The following is a 23,471-nucleotide window of genomic DNA, read 5'->3' as shown; positions in this document are numbered from 1 at the left end:
AATTATTTTTAGGCTATAGTTGTTTAGATTGAATGCAGAGAAATGGCCACGGTAATCTAGAGAATTTCTTTTTAATGTTCTAGAGTTTTTTTTTTTTTTTTGAGGAAATGTTCTAGAGTTTTTAGTTATATAAAATTGGCAAGTCGTAGCTATCAGCCTTTTGAGTTGTAATGAAATTGTGGAGTTGGAGGTTGGTGCGGAACAAATGCGCGACGAGGAGGACAATAATTTTTTTTGAAGGAGAGGAGGACAATAATTTGAAAAGGGAGAAGAAATATTATTTATACCAACTAGCGTTTTTTTTTTATTGCACTGAAGTATATAAAATATGAACGGTAATTTTTATGAAATTTTTATAAAAATTAATTTAGTTTTGATTAAAATCATTTTGTATTTTCATATTGTGATAAACTAAAATGTCCTCGTGAGCTTAACTCAGTTGATAGGGACAATGCATAATATATGCAAGGTCCGGGGTTCAAACCTCGGCCACCACAAAAAAAAACTAAAATTATCTTTTTTAACGATATCAACAATATAACAAATAGAATATCTTTAAAAAAATAAAACAAATCTAATATAAATCATTATATTTTTTAATGACACCAACAAAATAACATTTTTATGATAAAAATTTACTTAAGGGTATAATTAAAATGAGAAAAAGTCAACCCAAAACATTATAATTTTTTAAGGTTTCAATATTATTAATTTTTTGTGAGCTCCAATTTAATGTTTATTTTTTTATAAAGAAGGTTCAGCTTTATTGATTTATTGGCCAGGAATTTGAACCTCCTAGCACCTAGCATCACAACAACAACAAGAGAATGTAAATGAAGGAAAGCCTAACCAACAACCGTAATAGTAAGAAGCATATTACAATGGAGTTGTGTCATAATTTCATCGAGCAGCTGAACTACAGGGGAATAGTATGTTGTATGGCCTTTCATGACCATATTGAAAAGAGAGAAATAGTTGGTTTCAAATATGTTCAAATTTATGGTAAAATGACATGAACACGTTCATTGAGCGAATTAACCATCACTACTTCTACGAAAATCGGTGAGAAAGTGAATAGAGAATTGAGTGTGGTTGATAATATGGACAAAATGAATGTCCAAAAGGTATGTTACTTTATTAATTGCAATGCGAATGCATGATTATTTTGTTGCTTAAGCACAAACAACAATTTAAGTTTTATCGAGTCTTTTACTACTCATTCGAGGACTTTCTAGAGGTTTTAGAGTGAGTCACTCATGGTTTGAAAAAGGATTTGCAATGTTTTGTTTTGAGTTGTTGTATTTCTCTTTCTTCTCTAACAAAACAACTCTATAGGTGTTTTGAGTCCTTTTTTGTTATAGATAATGAAATTAAGCCAACCAAGACATCTTATGGAAGTTATGGAAGCAAGGAGATCTAGTGCAATGAAGCTATTGAAGTCCAAACAACTTGAAGAATTCATGTCCCAAACTCATATCAAAATGAAAAACGCATGAAGAATGAAAAAAAACTAAAGAAATCAAATATGGTATGTACGCCTCACACACACTAAAAGAGACAAAGGTACATCTGCCTTGGGTCCATGTGCCTCGCACGCAAAACCAACACTTGTAACACATGCTTATGCTGAAAAAACAACTTTTGTTGTTTTTGGGCTATGTCCCCATGAAAAAAAAAATGCATGCGCCCGCCCGCGCATGCACAATGCATAAATTGCTTATTTAAGAGTTAGTTTCACTCATAGCTATTCATTCATAAGCCTTACAGCTCAAATACTTAGAGGTGTGACCAAAGCAACCAATTTGATCTGATTGTCCTTTTATTGATATAATTTGAATTATGCTTATTTAATATATCTTATTCTTAATGATTTTTAATTTTTGACCAACATTGAATCAAATCTATGCTATAAATCACTATTAGCTTTAGATTTTATAACTGAATCTAGATATATTAGTTACTAGGATAATTTTCTGAGAAATCGGGAGTTGGCCTTGTATGTCTTTGTTTAAACGTGCTTTAACGCCTGTGATAATGTAAATCCGCTATAAACCCTAGGGAGCAATATTACATAATAGAACCTTGAGCCGTAATATGGACACGTCTACTTTGTTAGGCATCATGAAGATAAACTTCAAATTGTAGTTGAACTAGAAATCTGATTTACCCAATGGATAAATAGAAAGACACTCAAATTTGATGCACCACACTAGCAGAGGTGGTCTTGAGCATGGGCAGACGCCCAAGGCACCTTTTTTTTACAGAAACCAATTTTTTTTATACCGAAAATAAACGAACCTAGACCTTGAGAAACACACTCCAAGGTGTCATTCTAACATTACTTGGCCAACCCAGTTATGTTCAACTTATTTTTGTCAAAATTAATTTCAAATGAATTTTTTTGTTACTTTCTTTGAGGTTTTTGTACGAGCACAAACATTTTTTTTTTTGAAAGGATGAGCACTACACATAATATCATGATATATTATGGTTTTAGCTTTCCGTCCAACAAAACAAAGGAAACATAATATGTCTCACGTCATATCCCGCTGTCACGTTCGCTTTCGGAGGAATCAAACAAACAAGAATTTAGAAAAGTAAAACACAGACAAAAGTAGTGTTTAAACTTTAAACTGTTTCTCATTCATTTCATTCCACATATATACAAACTTGAAACACTAATAGAACAAGAACAATCCCAAGTTGTTTGAATTGAGCTGAGTTAAGGTTAATGGGTATCTTGTTCTCAGTTTCATCCCAATCATCATCATCACCAAAACCAAGTTTAGGAGAATTACCAGAAAGCTGTGTAGCTGTTATAATGGAATACTTGGATCCTCCTCAGATTTGCAAATTAGCTTCTCTCAACCGTGCTTTTCATGGTGCTTCTTTGGCTGATTTTGTTTGGGAATCCAAACTTCCCTCTAATTATGATGTTATAATTCAAAAAATCTTTGATGGTTCTTCTTTTCCTTCTCATTTGGGGAAAAGAGGGATTTATTCAAGACTTTGTAGCTTCAATACTTTCGATGAAGGAACCAAGGTAACAAATTAACATAAAAATCGTTGCTTTTGTATATGGTTTTTGTTTTGATTAGTTTTTGTGTTATTATTATTGTAGAAAGTTTGGTTGGATAGAAGCATGGGTAAAGTGTGTTTGTCTATATCGGCTAAAGGGTTGTCAATAACTGGGATTGATGATCGAAGATATTGGAACTATATTCCCACTGAAGAATCAAGGTAAGATGTATTCTTCATATTATTTTTTATTTCTTTGTTAAATGTGTGAATTATGAAGTTCAAAGGGGATAACTGAGAAAGTAACTATTATGTATTGTTACTTTTCATGTTCTAGTGTATTTTGGTCTTGGAAATTCTGTTGGCGATTTTCGGGTTTGCGGTGAAGAAATTTAATTTTGATTGAATTGATTTTATTGATTTGGTTGAGAGTGAGTTGAGTGTGAAGTGATTTATGTTTGCATGCATTTACGGAAAAAATTATGCTTGGAGAATTTGGATCACAATTGCTTTTGTGTGTGTGCCTCTTTTAATTAATTTTAGTATTGATTCTTTGTTAACTCGTAAGCTAGAAATGATAGCTTATAGGTAGAATTGATTTTGGGGCTAGAATCATTTCTGAGGTTGGAAGCCAAACATAACATATTTGCTGTCAAACACTTTTGACTAACCAAAACTGATTCTAAGAGGTCCAAAGGTGGATCCATTTTTTCCCATGTTTAGGTCCAAAGGTCAAATACTTAGCTTTGTGTATTGTCTTGTGCTGTTGTGAAGAGAAAGATATTGATGAAGGTTGCACTTGATTTTCTTTTATTATTCTGGTTAAACAATAACCATTGCGATCCCAGTTGCGACAGCTAGTACCGGGGATCATGACGCCAAGTTATGTCTTTTTAATTTCCAAAATTAGCAAGTCTAGTTTCTATTAGTGTTGAATTAGTTTGGAAATAAAGTTTCGGAATAATGCCAATGTTATCTTTATCATTTGCAGATTCAATAATGTTGCGTATCTCCAACAAATCTGGTGGTTTGAAGTGGACGGTGAAATTGAGTTCCCATTTCCAGCTGGAACATATAGCTTATTCTTCCGAATACATTTAGGGAAACCCGCCAAGAGATTTGGAAGAAGGGTTTGCAACACAGAACATGTTCATGGTTGGGATGTAAAGCCTGTTAGATTCCAACTATGGACTTCAGATGATCAATATGATTCATCGCAATGTTTTTTGAAAGGTCCAGGTAAATGGCGCTATTACCATGCCGGCGATTTTGTGGTTGAAGATGGTAATGTATCAACAAAAGTAAAATTCTCTATGACTCAAATTGATTGCACACACACTAAAGGTGGTCTCTGTTTAGATTCTGTGTTTGTGTATCCTAGTGAGTTTAGAAAGGTTAAAGAATTTTTGAACTACTCTTAACCTAAGGTAAAAATATAGTATTATGTATGTATCAAAGATTAGGACAGCAGAGAATCGAGTTTTCAATAGGGTTCTTTTAGGTTCTTTCAAAAAAAAAAAAAGATAAGGTTCTTTTAGGTTTAGAATTTTGTAGAATCCAAGGGGGGGATATGTATATTTAATTATTTGATAATTTGTTTAATTAGTATGGAATGTTCTATCATAATCTTGTATGGTGAAGAATATTGTATACTTGTGCCGGATGGAATTAATAATTTCTCTATTTGACGACAAAGAAACTTTGATATGGAATCGAATAAAGTGGACTACTTTTTTAAGTAATTGGAATCTCTCAACAATAAAACCCAACTGTTTAACGGCTGAAAGATTAGAAAGCCAGAAATATTAAAATAAAAACTTGTGTACAAACAAAACATTTCCTAACAAATAATTGTTTTTGAGAGGCCAAGTAAAATTTGATTAAATAAAAAATGGCATAAGATATGCCAAATATACATCAAGTACAATTTGCAATAGAGCAATGATCCCACCATTACATTTCCATTTCCATTTCCATTTCCCTACAGTCTGTACATTACATAGACACCCCTTCTGCTCATATAAATATCTTATATCAGAAAATACCAATCAAAAGATAAACAGAACCAAAATAAGATGTTGAACAAACCATCAATCTAGGATTGAGCTGAACAACTACCTGGAAGATTCAACAATGAAGCACCAGATACCAACAGTTGCTTCAAATTCACTCAACATAGCACCTCCCTACAACATCCTGCTACTCACTGGGTTTAAAATCCATTGATTGAGAGGATAGTTAAACCCAAACATTTTGCTATTCAATGTCATCTAACTAAGCTTATGCACATCCCCCTTTGTTCCTAAATGTTTTCTCTTTACGGCCTTTCTTAATTACCAAATGCAAGCAAACCAAATAACGCTGAACCTTTTTTATAACACCTTTCCACTACCGATCATACCCCGAAACTTGATAAAATTCACCATAGCTGAATTTTGGAAAGCAATAAATAAGTTCAACCTCCTTAGGATCTCGAACCATACCTCTATTGCTATCAGGCATTCGAAGAAAACTTCTATATCTTCAGCCAACAGAAAAAGACCAGGATACTTACTCTTCAAAGATTTTCCCACAAATCAAGGATCTATCCAGAAAAGAGTTTCATCTCCATTTCCTATTTCTCTAGATAATTTATCAGAGACGAACAATATCTTCCTTCTCTATTTACTCTAATATTTGTTTCACCATATTTGCTCATCATGACTTTAACACATACGCTGCTTTTTCCAGTTCGAATTATCTACCCCATTTTGTCTAATAATGCTAAATTAAAAGCTTTAAGTTTTGTAATACCCAACTCACCCTCCTTTTCTCGGCATACCTTATCCCAATTAACCCAATTGATTTTCGTAGATTTAACTCCAAATATCTTTTAAAATGAGATTCAAGCTTTGATATAATGGGCCCGTTTGTTTCAGATTTTTTCTCATAAAAAAATCACTTTTTTCATTTTTAAGTGTTTGTTTAGGATTTTTAGAAAAATCATTTTATCAAAAAAATCTATTTTGACCCTAAAATGAAAAGCTATTAGGATTAGCTTTTCTCAAAATCTATTTTTTTTCAACAACAAGGAGATAACACATGTGCATGTTAGAACTCATTTTTTTAAAAAAAATGGATTTTTATGGATAGTAGGCAAACACAAATAACTTCAGATTTTTTTTAAAATCTCTAAAAAAAAAAATCTCTAGATTCTTTTGACATAAAATCTATTTTTTTTAAAGCTGAAACAAACGCACCCAATATCTAATGGGGCCTTGGGAGAAATAAATAAAATAGAGACATGTCATTCGTTATAGACACATGACTAATTTTAAGAGGACAATTGGATCACCGGTCGATAAGTGTTCGTTGTTCCATTTTGACAACCTATTTCTTATTGCACCAACCACCGATTTTCACACCCAATTCTTATTCTACAACAATTACCTCTAATGGAAAGACCTAAATATTTGCAAGGTAAGGATCCAACTTTATAGTTTAAAATTGTTGTCGCCTCATCCATCTAAGTCTAGTGAATGTTGATCCCTACTAGTAGACTTTTATGAAAGTTTACCCTCAATCTAGACACCGGTTCAAATAATTGTAAAGTTGCAGCACATATATTTTTCGAATTAAACCACAGTCCCGTTCAGATCCACTTGAACCTTCCATCCCGCTCCTTGGTCCTTTTTAGTCCTACAACATTCATGTGTTTGTGTTATTTCAGGGTAAGTTACCAACAAGACAATACTTAAGAAAATGAGAGGTAATTGTACTATCTCTTTGTATTATATCATGTTTTTTTCTTTGCTTAATTAGAAACTTGTAATAATCACTTTTTTTTCCTCTCGCCCCTTTGTCTATAATGTTTGGGTTGGATGAATATTTCTTGGATTTCACATATTTATCTTGTATTTTTTTTAAAATTGATGACAAACAAAAAAACTAATAAATAATAAATTAATATAATATCTTATACTAATAATAAAATAATAAATATTAAAATTTATTTATGCGGTTCGGTCTGGTCTTAAAAAAATGATTAAAAATATTATTTGAACCAAATAATTTTCAAAAAAGAAGAAAATAATATCAAATAAAAATAATATATTTTGGGGTTTTGGATTTAATCGTATTGATTTTGCAGTTTTAATTTGAATTAGTTTGAATATTAACACCTTCCCTACTACCTACGAACACATACATGAAATAAAATCGACTTCAAAACCATTTTTTTTTTCTTTTGCAGATACATCAAGACGGGTGTATCTTATGTGAAACTAAAAAAAGATAGTTCAAATGTGAACCCTTACATTGCTTAGTAAATTTTTAAATGCAATTTTGCCGGTCAACATTCATACTTGTGTGATTTTGGTTAGGGGTAAACCAAACCAAATAGGGTACTCCGGTTTAGGTGAGGTAAAATAACCATCCGTTATACTATTGGGTGGGTTTGAGCAAACCCGTTAATTTTTGGGTTGGGTTGGATTGGGTAATGGGTTACCCAACTTATTTTTCTATTTTTTTAATATTAAATGACTAGATGACAAGTCCTCGTAATTTTGTTTTAAAATAGTACTCTACTTTTTAATTTTCTTAAAAAAAATGTTTAACTTATTTTACTATAATTTTATGCATCATAGAATATCAAATAATAAACTCCATCATAAAATACTTGCAACAAACTAAAGTTGCATGACATAAAATTGTATTAGTATCAAAATAACAAAAAAGTGCAACAATTAATTTGTAACTCTAATATGTTTTGATTTTCAATATAAAGGGTACAATGTGTATGTTTTGGAAATATAACTTTCTTCTACCCTATGAAAATAAAGATAAAAAATATTAACATTATTGGGTAAGTGAGTTTTTTGGGTTTGGGTCTGGTTTTACCCGAAATCAATTTATTTTTATGGGTTTTCCATTTTTAGAAACCATACCCACCCAATTACCCAACCCAACCCATTTTTTCGGGTTTTTTTAGGTGAGTTTAACCGGGTTTTCTGGGTTGACCCAACCCATAAACACCCCTAATTTTTGTAGTTCCTTAAATTTATCCCTTTTTTTCTAATAACCCTGTCTGATTTTAGAGTCTCTCACTCATATGTTGATTAATTTATTTGAAGTTCATCATAGTAGCATACACCCTTCCACCTAATCACTTCTCCCCCTTTAGGGACTGACTTTTTCCTCTCACAGTCCTCCCTTTTTAATTTAATTTTTACCAATCCCTTTTATCTTCGGACTCAAATTTTGTTATGAGTTATGGAATCTGTGTAAGAGGGTGCATCTTGGGTTTCAATAATTGATGCACTTTGGTCACAAAAATCTCCATCTATAACTCTTCTCATCTTAACTCCAAATTTCATATTATTTAGACTTGTGAAGTTAAGAGCATTTGGGACCTTTCAATTCATGAACCTTCCCTCTGGCCCCCCATATGGTGAGACAAGAGTTTTATAATTGTACAATGTTGTTTTCTGTATACCAATTTTGATGATAAAAACCTGTAAGTTCTTTAAACATTATTGCAATGTAATTGAAAATTGACATTATTTAACAAAATATCAATTTTCAAACAACATTGTTATTTTTATTTTAGGTGATGTATTAAATATAGTGAATTTGGTTTTTATAATATTTTTGCACTATTTAATAATGCCACTAATCTATCAAAAAAAATAATATTCCAATCGGGCTGCATAGATATATCGATTGGATGGAAGAAATGCAGACTATATATTAACATGCGGCACGTGCCGCCTGTAACTGGTTTAATTGGTCCTAAAATGGATACACTCTAATTCTATTGGCTATTGGCATTGCTACGTAGAGTAAGAATGGGTCCATCTCCTAACAAAAATATTTGGGTCAGTCTTTTTATTTTATATTTTTTTTTGAGAGGATATATTTAGTTTACTTTTACAACTCACTCTCATTGTACTAAAAGATTATTATATTGTCAACACATTGCAATTATTCAGGTGTAATATTTTTTTAAAAAACCTTATTTTTTTTTTTGACAAAACCGTCCAAACCTTTTATGATAAAAATTAAACTTTGGTTTTTTTAATAGAAAAAAATAAACTTTGTAATAAACAAAATTTAAACTTTCTTGTAAAAAAAATTTAAAGTTAAAATAATATTTATGAGTACTTTTTTTAGAGGAATATTTATATTCTCTTTCTTTGAAGGAAGGAATATTTATATACTCAAAATGGAGAATTTCACCAAAAAAAAGTTAAAATGAAAATTAATTTTTTTTTTAAGAGATCAAAATTAAATATATTACTACCGATTGACTACCTTCCCATGATAAGATGTGCAAGGGAAAAGAGCCAAAAAAAATTATAACAATGTTCGACAATATAAAACAACAATTAATCAAAACCCACACAAAGAGTAGGATTTTGACACTAAATATGAAACGAATAATTAAAAACATCACATTTAACTTTAAACCACAAAATAAATAAGGGAAATGTTAACCAATGCCCCCGGGGCACTCGTTAAGAGAACAAATATAGTAATTTTTGCATTGAAAGTTGTGTAATCAATGCATAAAAAGCTTAAAAAATGTCTTTTTTTAACTTGCAATTTCTTTTTTTTGGCTTCCTTAACGGGACACTGGTTAACATGACCCAATAAATAAAAACTTAATATTCTCCGTAAGCTGAAGAAGAGAGTTTTGAGCTTAAAATGGAAAATTAAAATTAACAAAAAAAACAAACAATTGACGGAGTTTCCGAAGAACACAAAGGATATGAAAAAACTGAAACATGTGACGATAAGTGTCAGTAAGTTAAGCGAGTTGCCCACGTTAATTGGATGACACAATCTTTGAAGGTTAGAAACAACAAACTATGACTGTGATGGCCGGTAAGGGTAATCACGTCATTTCACAAACACACAATCCTTGAATTGAATCTCAACAATTAATTAAGACGCTGAAACTTCGAACCTTCTTCTCCAAAACTTCGTTATATCTCAATTCTCACACCAACCACACAGCACAACGAGCCAGCCATGGAGCTTCAACTTGATTCCATGGCCGCTTCAATTGGTGTTTCCGTCGCCGTTCTCCGCTTCCTTCTCTGCTTCGTCGCCACCATTCCCTTAAGTTTCTTTTGGCGTTTTGTTCCTGGTCGTCTTCCTAAACACTTCTACTCCGCCGCCGTTGGTGTTTTTCTCTCTTATCTTTCATTTGGATTCTCTTCTAATCTTCATTTTCTTGTTCCTATGGTTCTTGGTTATGCTTCTATGGTAATTTATCGTCAGAGATGTGGTATCATCACTTTCTTTCTTGGATTTGGTTATCTCATTGCTTGTCATGTTTATTACATGAGCGGTGATGCTTGGAAAGAAGGTGGAATCGATGCAACTGGTAGTCTCTACTCTGAAGGCTGAGACTGATTCATCTTTTTTCAATTATGATTTTTTTTATATTTTATTATTGAGGGTTTTTGTTAATTATGGTGTGTGATTGGATTTTGGTGATTTTAGGGGCTTTAATGGTTTTGACATTGAAGGTTATATCGTGTGCAATTAATTATAACGATGGATTGTTGAAAGAAGAAGGTTTGCGTGATGCACAGAAGAAAAACCGTTTAATTAAATTGCCATCTGTTATTGAGTATGTTGGTTTTTGTCTTTGTTGTGGAAGTCACTTTGCTGGTCCTGTTTTTGAAATGAAGGATTATCTTGATTGGACTGAAGGACAAGGGGTATGTTATGTTAATGTTAATCTGGTTTTTGTTTGTTAATTAAGAATTAATGCTTAGTTCAATTCTCATTGAGTTACCGAATGCATGCCCAATTTAATTTATGCTGATAAGTGATGAATAACTTAGTGTTGTCAAATACAATGCATGCCCAATTTATCATGTTTTGGGGTGAGTTTGATTCGTAAAACGTTAAGTACCGGATAAGATAGAACATAACACTATAGACAAGACAAAACTGTACTGGAGAAAGATGGAAGGATAGTCTTTTTTATATCGGAAAAATAAAAAGGGCATTTTGGTATTTTTGATAGTCTGTACTCTAGATCGAAAGATGTCCCATGGTTTAGTAAGGGACACGAATTCATGTTTTTGTTGAATCCCTTAATACCTTTTTTGTCCCATGATCAGTTTCTAAATCAAACATGGTACAAAAAAAGTTGTCCAGTCGAGTTCTTTGGTTTTTAGCAAATCAAATGCAATTGATATTTCAACTTGAGTTTTTATTAGTGTTGTCAAATGTGGATAGCAGGAAATATGGGCTTGATTAAATTGTGCTATGCAACAGTGCTATAGCGGCCACTATAGTCCTTACTTGACAACATTTTGTACTAAAACATATCACAAAACAATAGTGATTTGTTTAGATTCCTCTATGCCAGGCCATAACGATATTTTGCCTCTATAACTGCTATTTAACAACACTGATTTTTATTATTGTTGTTGTTGTTGTGATTTGTAGATTTGGAATTTTGGTGCAAAAGGACCAAAACCATCACCATATGGTGCAACACTTCGAGCTCTACTTCAAGCTGGTTTTTGTATGGGATTGTACTTAAACCTCGTGCCTTATTTTCCTCTGACTAAGTTTACCGAACCTTCATATCATGAATGGTGCTTCTGGAAAAAGTTGGGTTACCAGTATATGTCTGGCTTAACAGCACGTTGGAAATATTATTTCATTTGGTCGATTTCAGAAGCTTCTATTATCATCTCTGGCTTGGGTTTCAGTGGCTGGACTGATTCCTCTCCACCAAAGCCGCGTTGGGACAGAGCTAAAAATGTGGATATATTAGGTGTTGAGTTTGCAAAGAGTGCAGTTGTAATTCCAGCTGTGTGGAATATTCAAGTCAGCACCTGGCTTCGCCATTGTGAGTTTCAGTTCTTTACTTGCACGGTTTTTTAGCTAATATATATCTTCCAATTTTACGCATGAAACTTAAATAGGGTGCAGACTTGATGGTTTTCAAGTTCTGGTAATAGTATGGCTAGATTAGTTTTTCATGTTGGTACCTGTTTGGTTCTTTAGTTATTTTTGTATAAACGATTTATTGGACCATGTTAAAATAATCTTTCTTCTTCAGCTATAACATCTGTTTTGGTAACAGTAGATTATAGCATCATCAAGCCACCAGCAGTTGATTTTCATAGTTTTTAATTGTTAATCTTTTGTTCCTACCCTTTAAACTAGGCTAGATGCAAAATTGAAATGTGAAGGTTAGACAATGAAATATGAAGTAACAATGTTGCTATTGTCTATGTTTTTGTAGATGTTTATGATAGGCTTATCCAGAGTGGGAAGAAGCCAGGATTTCTTCAGTTACTTGCCACACAGACCGTTAGTGCTATTTGGCATGTGAGTAAAATTTATCTGCATTTGAAGCTGATCGCTATTTTATTCTTCTTTCTATTTCTACTATATTTGGTTTATGCATGATTATTGCTTCAACTTTATTCGCTATCTTCGCGAATGCATTTGTAGTTTCTTCGGAAAAACCAACAAAGGAACAGATAGTCATTTCAATCATCACTCTTGTGAATTGTGATGGTCAATCTTTGATACACATCTGTTACCACGAAACAACTTTGCTAGGCTGCTATTTTGTACCGTTGACAAGAAAAATTCATATTAACATTTTGACATTTTTATTTCAGGGGTTGTATCCTGGATACATTATATTCTTTGTTCAGTCAGCATTGATGATTGCTGGTTCCAGAGGTATAGATATTGAATTAGGCTTATTTGCATTTCTTTCTTCAGTTAATTAACTTGCGCTGCGGTTTTTGTTTTCAAACAGTCATTTACAGATGGCAGCAAGGCGTGCCTCCAACAGTTAAAAATGCCCTGGTGTTCGCTAATTTTGCTTACACACTTCTGGTTCTAAGTTATTCCTGTGTTGGCTTCATGGTTTGTTCTCTCTCTCTCTCTCTCTCTCTCTCTCTCTCTCTATATATATATATATATATATATATATATATATATATATATATATATATATATATATATATATATATGCCACTCACACAAACACATTCACACAAATGTCCAATTTGTATGATCAGATTTACGAGAATTCAGAGATTTTTTTAACAAGTTTTCTATCTTTTTTGTGTGCTGTGTTTGAATAGGTATTAAGTCTGCATGAAACTCTTGCCTCATATGGAAGCGTGTATTTTATTGGAACCGTTCTACCTATTGTTATCATCCTTCTTGGTAAAGTGATCAAGCCTGGAAGGCCTGCCAGATCGAAAGCTCAAAAGGAAGAGTGAGGTAAACAGTGCAGTTATTCTCTTTGGAGTTTTTGAAATCAAATTAGGATAGTGGGAGAGGCTGGCTGGATCTTCAGTTTCCACGGGGTTCAGCTCTGGTTTTAAATGAATTGTAACAGCTCCTTTAGTCTTGGAAATGGTTCGGCAGTTTTATATTTTTGGCTTTAGCATTGAATTGTAATTTTATGGTTAGAAACATCAATGTTGACGGGTTGATAAAAGTGATTATTGAAGAAATGTTGGGAACAAGTTGTTTTTCTGTGATTTTAGTGCTCTTTTGGCTCTTGATTCCAAACAATTAATGCAAACAAGTCTATTTTTTTCAAATTGTAGCTATAGACAAAAAAAATCAGGAACTCTGATGTATGATGACAAAGTTAATTTTTTCTGTTCTAATCCTAAATGGTGCATGCTTTGGTAGTGAGAAAGTAAGGGTAATGTTACTGATAAATTTTTGGATAGAAACTGCCCATCATATATGCCTATCCATGAATTTCAAATGCTGAATTAATTCTTATTAATGCCAGTTGGTAGTGCTTCCCTAAGAAATTCTCGATGTTATTTGCATGATTGTGTTGTTTTAGAATGTCTGCAGAATCTTTTCTGTCTTAACAATGGATTAGATAGATAACCATGTCTGTTGAGCTAATACTATACTGCATATAAGGCCCCTAATTGCCCATTCCGATAGTGTTTTGCAGCCATAGTGTCTGGTGGTGTGAGAAAGGGGAGGTTTTCTTTTTTTAGGTATGATAAATTGGGTATTCTTTGGTGCAACTTCAGAGACTAATCTCGAGTTAGAAATATGGTTTTTTGAACACAAATTTTGTAGAAAACCAAAAGAAAATATTGAAATAATTGTTCATAACTTCCATTATTGTTTTAATGTTTCTGGCATCAGAAGGTATATCCGATATCGTTCTTGTACATATTTTGGAGTTCTTGTTCTTATCACTTCATCAAAAGATACTATTATTCTAAGATGCTGCTGATGCAAAAAATTGAACTGGAAGTGTGCTGGCCTTATTTATGAATGATGATAGGATCCCAAAGCTACATTTAAGTTTGTTTGTTTGTAGCTATTGGCAAATTTCAAAATGCACAAAACTTGTCAAATCATATATTTCTGAACTTAAAATATTTTTATCAATCAACAACTGGCTTGACATTTCAGCCCAAATTTTGATGATACCACCTAATTACAATGGCATTTATTTCAAGGGCATTGTACGTTGTTCACTAATCGTAGATTCTGATTACCTAGTACAGTACAGCTCCACTATTTGATTACGAACAATCTCATCTTTACGTAAAATGCTTGTCAAGTAGCCCTTCTTGCAACAAGACAGAGAATTTTTTGATTTTTGTTTAGTACGGTATTGAAGTTTTTATTTTTTATTATTTTTATTATAGTAACTTGAGTATATGAATATGTTATTGTTGAATATGGCGGGTATACAGACACCAAAGAAAGGTAGGGGCGGGGCCTCCATCCTTACGTTTGGCCTAAACATGTCTCAGGTCCAATTATTGTTTTTTGTGGGGGGCAATTGGGAGTGTCGGAGATGGTAGCCTTTGAAATATGAATTGTAGTACTATATATAATGCTTCTAAACCGAAACCCTAATCATCACACAAATAAGAGAGAACTATATGTGCTCTATAGTCGCAGAGGTAGACATCATTTATCGAACCGCGTGAATAAAGATAGTTTGTGTTTATTATCTTTTATTTTTCATTTTTTTAATCTTCTGTTATCCGTTGCTTTCTAACATTTACCCTGGATAAAGTACTGGACAATACCTAACTTGCTCTAGATTTTGATGCATATTTTTGTTTGCTGTATCTTTTTCTCTTTGAATTTCCCCTACCCTAAGCTATTACATTATTCTGTCTTTCCAATGTAGCAAACTGCAATCCTCTCCTTTTACCCCTATTCTATTTTATCTGTCTTTCTTACCCTCTATATTACTTATGCCATGACAACTGTATAATTAATCTATCTTTAATACATCCATTGATATTTCTACGGGGTAATGCACAATACATACTAAAAAAACAGAAAAACAATATAGCACAATTATGAGGTGTTTCCCTTCACATTAATTTCTTCTACCTCCTTTTAAAAATTTAGAAAACAATAGGACACAATAAATTAGACAGAGACTTTCTATCAAATCAAGGTGAAAAGAAAACCTCCCTCACTCACTCCCATTTTTGCTCTTTACGTTCTTTTCTTCTCTTCAAATTCTGACTCTTCCATTCCTTTTCTCCTTTTCTCTTTTTCATATACTATTAATTTTTCTTTTCTCTTGTCTTCACCCTTATGTTTTTTTCACTTTCACCGACAGCTAGGTTGTTTTCACCAAAACACCACCAACTCCAAACTTCTAAATTATACCAATCTTACTCTTTTGGTCTTTGTCTTTCCATTCCTTTTCATTCTTCTATTTCACTTTGTCTAGAAGAATAAGCTTTTGAACAAGTCAAGGTTGTTCTTTCTTCTTCCCTAGGTTTCCTCCATTCAAAGGAAAGCAATTTCTTAGATACCCTTTTAGCTCTATCAAGCAAAACTTGCAATGCAGTCAAAGGTTACAAAGAGGTCAACGATCAACATGTTTTCAAGGGACAAAAAAAGTGACACCAATGTTCATGTCAATCCAAATGTAGCTGAATGGGAATTAAGACCAGGTGGAATGCTAGTACAAAAACGTAATTCAGATGTGAATGATAATTTTTCATCCATCATCAAAGTCAAAGTGAAGTATGGCTCATCCCATCACCAAATTCATATCAGTTCTCATGCAAGTTTTGGTACATACATTCACCTTTAGAATTTCCTTTATACTTTGCATATTTTAATTGATTATATAAATTGATTGATGATGATTATTATTGGATTATTATGGTTTTTGTGGTGTAGGGGAATTGAAGAAAATGTTGACAGAATCAACAGGATTGCATGTTCAAGATCAGAAGTTGATTTTCAAGAAAAAAGAGAGAGACTCAAAGTCATATCTTGATATTGAGAGAGTCAAAGATGGATCAAAGTTGATTTTAATTGAAGACATCGAGAGTAGAGAAAGAAGGATATTGGAGAAATTAAGAATTGCAAAGAAGGAAAAGGCTTCAAAATCCTTAATTGAAGTAACCTTAGAGGTTGACAAACTTGCCAGAAAGGTACACAATAATGTGCATTATTTGTTCAATTGTTACACTCTTTTATTTATTTATTTAATTTCAACATTGTAAAAATAGTGGCTAAATAATTCAATGAAATTTGGTAGGTTTCAGCTTTGGAGGGTAATGTTTCTAAAGGTGAAGTTATTTCAGAGTTGGATGTAGAGAGTTTAACAGAAAATTTGATGAGAGTATTGATTACATTGGATGAAATTTATGGTGAGGGTGAACTGAAATTGCAGAGAAAAGAACAGGTAACCAACTCTTTGTTTTCATAACTGGCTATCTAGATTAAATTAATTGATATTTATAAGTTATGAAAATAAAATAAAATAAAATTAATGTGTAGGTTAGGAGAGTTCAGAAGCACATTGAGACTCTTGATATGTTAAAGATGTCAAAGTCAATTGAAAATAACAATAACATAACAAAGGAGAGTAAGGTTGATTGTGATGTTCAAAAGCAGCATTTGCAAGAGAAGCAACAAGAACAACAACCTTTGAAACATTCTGAGTCAGTTGTAGTAACAACCAAATGGGAAACTTTTGATTAAGATTGCATTTAGTTGCTTTGGTTTTAGACAATTAGTTACTCCCTCCGTTTTTTAATATAAGCAAAATTTACTTTTTAGGTTCATTCATTTAATGATGTACGTGGTTCATAATATGGACTACATACATCATTAAATGAATGAATCTAAAAAGTCAATTTTGTTTATATTTTGACACGGAGGGAGTACTTAAAATGTTTTTTTTTTTTTTTTCTAAGTTAGTTTTTGTGTTTAATTGTCCTATTTGACTTATTATATGGGATGCTTAGCTTAGCTCAGCTTAGTTCAGCTCTATTTAATTCAATGGAGAAAATTTAATAGATTTTTTTTTTTTATAAGCAGAAAATTTAATAGATTAATCCGTGTTATATATGTGTGAGTGGTTTTCTCGTCTGTCGGTGTGATTGCTTAGCTGTGAGAGTTTAATTTAATTTTTTTGACTTTTGGAGTAGGGACCATGCAATCAATGTAAGATATATAGGGTAGAGGGTATATTAATATTGAGATAAATGATGTGCACTGCTAGGTTGGACTATTCCTTTTAGTGGCCACAAACTTTAACTAATTCTTTGTATTTTCCTCAACTTCTGCCAAAGCCAAACCGATGAAATGGGACCCGGATTCACTGACTTTAGCGCGGGAAAAGTCATGTGACTTTCACCTAATCTCGTCCGTCTGATCAATATTTTGCATCAGATTCTGCCACGTGTCCTATATCTTTATTTTTTTGTTTTCGAAAAAAAAGACATGTACAGTAAAGTTTGAGATTTGAAGTCGCCACCGTCAGCCAAAATTTCTCTGCCCTGCCGTCGATCTGAACTCCGCCGTCGATACTCCTACCACCCCTTTTTTTCTAAACAAAAAAACTGTATCAGATCCAAGAAGCCTTTATCCCTTGAAGTTACTGCCATCAACCAATTTTGTCCGACCCACCGACAAACCAAGCGCCGCCGTTGACCCTCCACCTGTCGTCGATCTGTGTGTTACCTTCAACCTTTTCTGTTAACAAAGGGAAGCATGTGGTTAGTGCAGAGGAGATGAAGCAATTGGTCATGGAGGTTTTGCAACTCATGATCCAGATGTTTGTGTTGAGTGGGTATCAGTCGACGAAGGATGTACGATTTTGTTTAGATGGTTTGAATCAGAAACATGGACGTGACAGAGGCTGTGGACTCACCGGCGCGGCGGCTATGGAAAGAGATTCATAAGGCAGTGGACGACGGCAACCACTCAAATTCATCTTTCTTTTTATTTTTTTTTGAACAATTAACTTTTACAAATAAATATGGGACACGTGGCATGATCGGAGACAAGACATTGATCGGACGGACGGAATTGGGCGAAAGTCACATGACTTTCCCGCCCCAAAGTTATTGAATCCATATCCGATGAAATGGGATACTGATAGTGCTATTCAGTATTCACTATTCAGAGATAGCATGTATTATTGTCTGACAATTTTGTCCTTTGGGAATTGAGAATGGAGGCAATGATCATTTGAGACATGTATTAGGCAGAGAACCACGCCAGGAGGAGCTGATGATGAAGGACATTTCTTAGTTGGTCACAACACAACCTCAAAATATCAAAATCCCTTTAGGTACACATACATAAAATAGATACATCATTTAAATATTTTATTAAAGGGTTTAGGGTTTAGCCCTTTATTAAAAAGAAAAATTTAATATTCTCTTCTATTCTTTTTCCATTTATTTGAGTGTGTCTAAGTACTTAAAATTTAAGGTTGTGTTCACACAAGTCTTGCTTTGTTGGCGAGACCCAACTAAATGTTTTAAGTTCATTTCAGAAGCAATGAAACTCCCAAATGGCCACAATTACCCTCCCTTGGGTGTCCCCAATGAAATTATCCAAAAGACAAACACCTAAGCCTTAAACACGAACATCATTAACAAGTGTTTAAAATTTAAAGGGACACTCTCGTATACAATGTAATCTCTTCCAATAGAATTTCTTGACACACATTAAGAATCAAACTTTGAATTTCTTATTTGAAATACTTCAACCTCTTCAACTCTACATTAGTTTACTGCCAAATTAAATTAGAGACTAATTTTGTGCCGTTGGGAAAAAATTGCGATTTTGCGCGTTTCGGTCGGAAAAAAAAATCGAGGCTTATTTTGAATGCTATAGAACTTTGCAGATCCTCTATATGTATTTTCATAGAGGTTTATGCAAAGTTCCGTAACATTCCGATTAAGTCTCGATTTATTTTGATTTTTCGACCGAAACGTGCAAAATCACAATTTTTCCCAACTGCGCGTCCGGAAAAGTGACCTACAGGATGAATTTTTTCACGCATGTTAAGGAAATTAAAACAAAATCTCTCACAATAACTCACAATAAATTTGAATTTTCCGACAAGTGACAAATTAAATATGAATTTTTAAACGTCTAAAACTCAAGAAATCAAAACATCGACCTAGAAATCGAATTTTGAGTTTTTTTTTTTTTTTGCAGACACCTCTATAAAAATACATATAGAGGATCTAAAAGTTTCATAGCATTTCGACTAAGCCTCAATTTATTTTGATTTTTCAACCGAAACGCGCAAAATCGCAATTTTTTCGTAAGTGTCCGGAAAAGTGACCTAGAGGTTGAAATTTTTCACGATTTTTTGCACACATGTTTAGGACATAAAAACAACATCTCCCACAAAAAAAAAATAGAATTTTCCAACTAGAAACAGATTAAATATGAATTTTTAACGCAACAAAAACCCAAGAAACCAAAATATAAACCTAGAAATCGAATTTTGAGTTGTTTTTTTTGCAGACACCTCTATAAAAATACATATAAAGGATATGCAAAGTTCTGTAACATTCCGAATAAGCCTCGATTTATTTTGATTTTCCGACTGAAACTTGCAAAATCCCAATTGATGCTCTGCCAGAAACTGCACTCAAGTGCAGCTGAGCCGACTGCTCATCGTTAGTTAACTATAGCTCGCTTGCCTTACAGTAGTTAACTACAATTGGGGTAAAATGGTTTTTCCATGGGTTTTTAAGTAAAACTTGATGTGAGAAAAGCAATTTTCGTTTTGTGATTCTATAGTCCAAGCTATCTCCACTCCATGCTACACATCCCACATCTCATCAACAAAAGCATCACAATTATCAATTCCTCTAGCGCATCCTTTGATCCAAGAAAATTGATCTTTACACTTCAGAAATCAAGAGCATCACAATTACTAATTTTTAGGGTTAGGAGCGAAAGACGGTTAACTACCGTTAAGGGTATTTTGGCCATTTTGAGTTGTGGGAGAGCAATTTTGTTGGTGAGATGAGCAACAACCTTGATCCAATATCCTTACAAGTACCTCTTAAAAGGTCTTCACACCCAAAAATAGAGATATTCGGCTTGAAAAATTTATTCGGCTTATTGAACTAATTTTGTTGAGGATATTGCTAAGAAAATTGATGTTTCCACTTTTGAGATTGCTAAAAATCTTACCCGACTGCAGTTAACCGCCGATATGCCTTGTTTGTGGTAGATCCGATGGCAGTTAACCACCGATGGAGGGTAAGGTGTAATTTTCTGGTGTTTCATAGCAAATGTTGAGGTGGGAACATCAACTTTCTATTGCTAATATACATGAATAATCGTCAACCGAATGTGAAAGGTGTGATAAAAGTTTAAGAGTTTAGCCATGGATCAGTAGATACAAATTATAGCATATCAATATCATATCAGTGTCGAAGAAGGAAGAAGAATTTGTGTACCTTTAAGATTTAGGATTCATGAAGGATAGCTGTCGGAAGGATGAGAGGGATGACTACCCTCATTCCGTTTAGCACCAGAATGTTCAGAATGGTCAACAATGTTTAACCGTCTGATGGGATGACGTTTAAATAGCTAAACGGCTGAGGGCAGAGACCTCTCATTGGGCTTAGCTAAATGGTCCAACCCATCACGGTCCATTTAGAAAAGAATAGCCCAATCACACATATTCATCAACTAATTAGTGCACAACACAATAGACCATAATTCATATTATAATATTAATTTATAATAATTTATTATTGTCAATCCATAATTGATTAATTAAATAATTAATCCAACATTCTCCCACTTGGATGACAATACTCAATTACTAAAAGAATATAAAATTTCACTTGTCATAAGGAATTTAACTTTTAAAATTATATGTATGGTCAAAGCACTAATCATTCAAAAGAGAAATAAGCTTTAATGCTGCAGAAATTGAATCCGATAGGGAAAACAAATCATACAGATCAAAGACTCACTTTTCTAACAAATGATGAATTTATAGTGACACGTTTGAATTTAAAGAATGTGTCATTAAAGAATGGCCCAAGCATTTTAAAAAATGCCATAACAAACTTCCACTAACCCAAAATATCATAGACTTAATCAAGTCATTATGAGTTACAATACTCGTATATATAAGTATGTGGTTAGTGGTTCTGCCAATGAGTTTTCAATTTTATAAAAGTCATATATCCACATAGTTATAAGAATAGTAATTACTTATAGGGATAACCTATTAAGAGAGTGTAATTACATTCAATCAAAATCGATAAATGTTCTTTGACATTCAATTAATCCAAGTTTTAGAAAAATGTGACATAAAGAAATAGGAAATTCAAGAATCTCCAAAATGGATTAACATAAACACTTAGTTTAAAGAAAAACGAGATGTGGATTAATGTGGCCACTGAAATGTCAATAATGAACGAACATTTATGATTATATCATATTATAAGTACTTCAAGAACACAATATCATACTCGATAGGAGTATTGATATTATACATTGTACTTATTATTTATTACCTCATAAAATGTGGAATGTTGGTAAAAGAGAAGCACAATATATATTTGCATGCTAAGAGGTTATTGTGCATATTCCAACAAAATTGACTTAAGCATCCAATTATGATGCTTATTGAGATAAAAAGAATTTTAATATATATCTCAATATATTAGAACGAGACCAAAATTTAAAGTCTCTTAAACTATGCCATATTTTATAGTGTGCACAAGAGTGTATGGCAATGACGAGAATTTTAAATTGTATGTATATAATGTTGTGTACACATTACTCTTGATCTCATATATATATATAAACAAGAGTGAGATTTCTCATTTGAGCTCATAGTATATAGTGTTGTGTACACACTCCCACTGATCCCACATGTATAAATAAGAGTAAGTGGGATTCTCATTAGTGATCACTGATATATAAAAATAATATAATATTCAACAGTGTGATACTTGATTACTAGTGCAAGATTATTAACATAAGTGGTTATATAATTTTAACTAATAGAGTTTCATGAACTCAACCACATATTTTGCACATGAGTATAGCAGAATTATTAAGACAAATGGTAACTCAGTGATAATATAAAACTCAATGAATACATAATCTATTAATGGCAGATATTATCAAGAATTGGGTTTTTAACCACATATTCTGCTTTTAGAATATTAAGGAAAATGTAAATTTTCATTTAAGAATTTTATAACACAAAATCTCCTTTTCACAAATAAAATTTCAAAGAATTTCATAAATATAGTAACCTTTATACAACTGAGTATGATGATTATATATAAAAGGTTTATCATCATGTGAGTGAGATAAGTCTCTAGTACTATAAAATAGAATGTGAGATTCTATTCACAATTTTAGTAACTCACTCAAAATTCAAATGTTACAATTATGTTACTCGCAGCGGAAGTACACAAGACTTATATTTTATTATTGCTGAGGATATAAGAGAATATAGTCATAAGCTTCCATAAGTAATAAAGAATAGCAATAATATAAAATATGTCAAAATATAGTAAAATTAAATATCCCAAATATACCATTTATAATTATTTAGAATAATGGTTTAGAATTTTGGGATTTTGACATATTGCTTTTACAAAATGAGTTTACAGTTATATAAAATAATATGGAAGTGTATAATAATAATATAATTAATATCCTCAATATAAGTCTCTACAATTTTATATCTAAAGTTATGAAACAAATAAATATATTTGTTTATGAGATATAGTTAATTGACATGTAGAATTTTTCTCGCTTGTTGAAGAATTATATGTTATCCACTTTGTGAGAATAATAGTTAAACTAATAAGGTATTTTTATTACCCACAAAAGGATGATTATGTTAAGTAATGTCATACCGATAGGGTATGTCCATCACGTTACACAATACATAGCAAGGATTCTCTCACTTGATAGAGAATAGATAATAATAGTTGAATTAAAAAGTTTGAAAGATATTTTAAATAAAATATTCAATTATTTCTCTATCACAAAATGATATGTTAAGTAACGTCACACCGATAGGGTATGTCCATCACTCACATAACAAATGGATAGTAGCGATCCAAAATATTTGTATATATATAAATAACATTTAAGTAGAAATTTAATTTAAAATTAGAATAGTATTGGATTGCAAAATCTATATA

At 32.4% G+C, this 23,471-nt stretch overlaps 3 protein-coding genes across 3 annotated transcripts; all 3 read left to right on the top strand.

Moving 5' to 3' along the window:
• Nucleotides 1-2,642: 2,642 nt before the first annotated feature.
• On the top strand, nt 2,643-4,717 carry LOC146901569 (F-box protein PP2-A12-like). The gene is made up of 3 exons (XM_085731963.1): nt 2,643-3,043; nt 3,122-3,240; nt 4,010-4,717. Exons 1-3 carry the CDS (start codon nt 2,732-2,734, stop codon nt 4,437-4,439), a joined length of 861 nt encoding a protein of 286 aa, XP_085588089.1. The 5' UTR covers nt 2,643-2,731; the 3' UTR covers nt 4,440-4,717.
• A 5,232-nt stretch (nt 4,718-9,949) lies between these two features.
• LOC146901568 (lysophospholipid acyltransferase 1-like) lies at nt 9,950-13,538 on the top strand. Its single transcript, XM_085731961.1, has 7 exons — nt 9,950-10,387; nt 10,507-10,727; nt 11,467-11,875; nt 12,275-12,360; nt 12,660-12,723; nt 12,803-12,912; nt 13,134-13,538. The coding sequence occupies exons 1-7, from the start codon at nt 10,030-10,032 to the stop codon at nt 13,272-13,274; spliced, it is 1,389 nt and encodes a 462-aa protein (XP_085588087.1). The 5' UTR covers nt 9,950-10,029; the 3' UTR covers nt 13,275-13,538.
• A 143-nt stretch (nt 13,539-13,681) lies between these two features.
• On the top strand, nt 13,682-17,018 carry LOC146901567 (BAG family molecular chaperone regulator 1-like). The gene is made up of 4 exons (XM_085731962.1): nt 13,682-16,088; nt 16,198-16,454; nt 16,562-16,708; nt 16,804-17,018. The coding sequence occupies exons 1-4, from the start codon at nt 15,854-15,856 to the stop codon at nt 17,005-17,007; spliced, it is 843 nt and encodes a 280-aa protein (XP_085588088.1). The 5' UTR covers nt 13,682-15,853; the 3' UTR covers nt 17,008-17,018.
• The last annotated feature ends 6,453 nt before the right edge of the window (nt 17,019-23,471 follow it).

Source organism: Medicago sativa, chromosome 8 (assembly GCF_051527215.1).
Source record: "Medicago sativa cultivar Bolivia chromosome 8, Bolivia_mono, whole genome shotgun sequence".
In the NCBI taxonomy this organism is placed as follows: Eukaryota; Viridiplantae; Streptophyta; class Magnoliopsida; order Fabales; family Fabaceae; genus Medicago; species Medicago sativa.
This window is presented reverse-complemented; position numbering and strand designations above follow the sequence as displayed.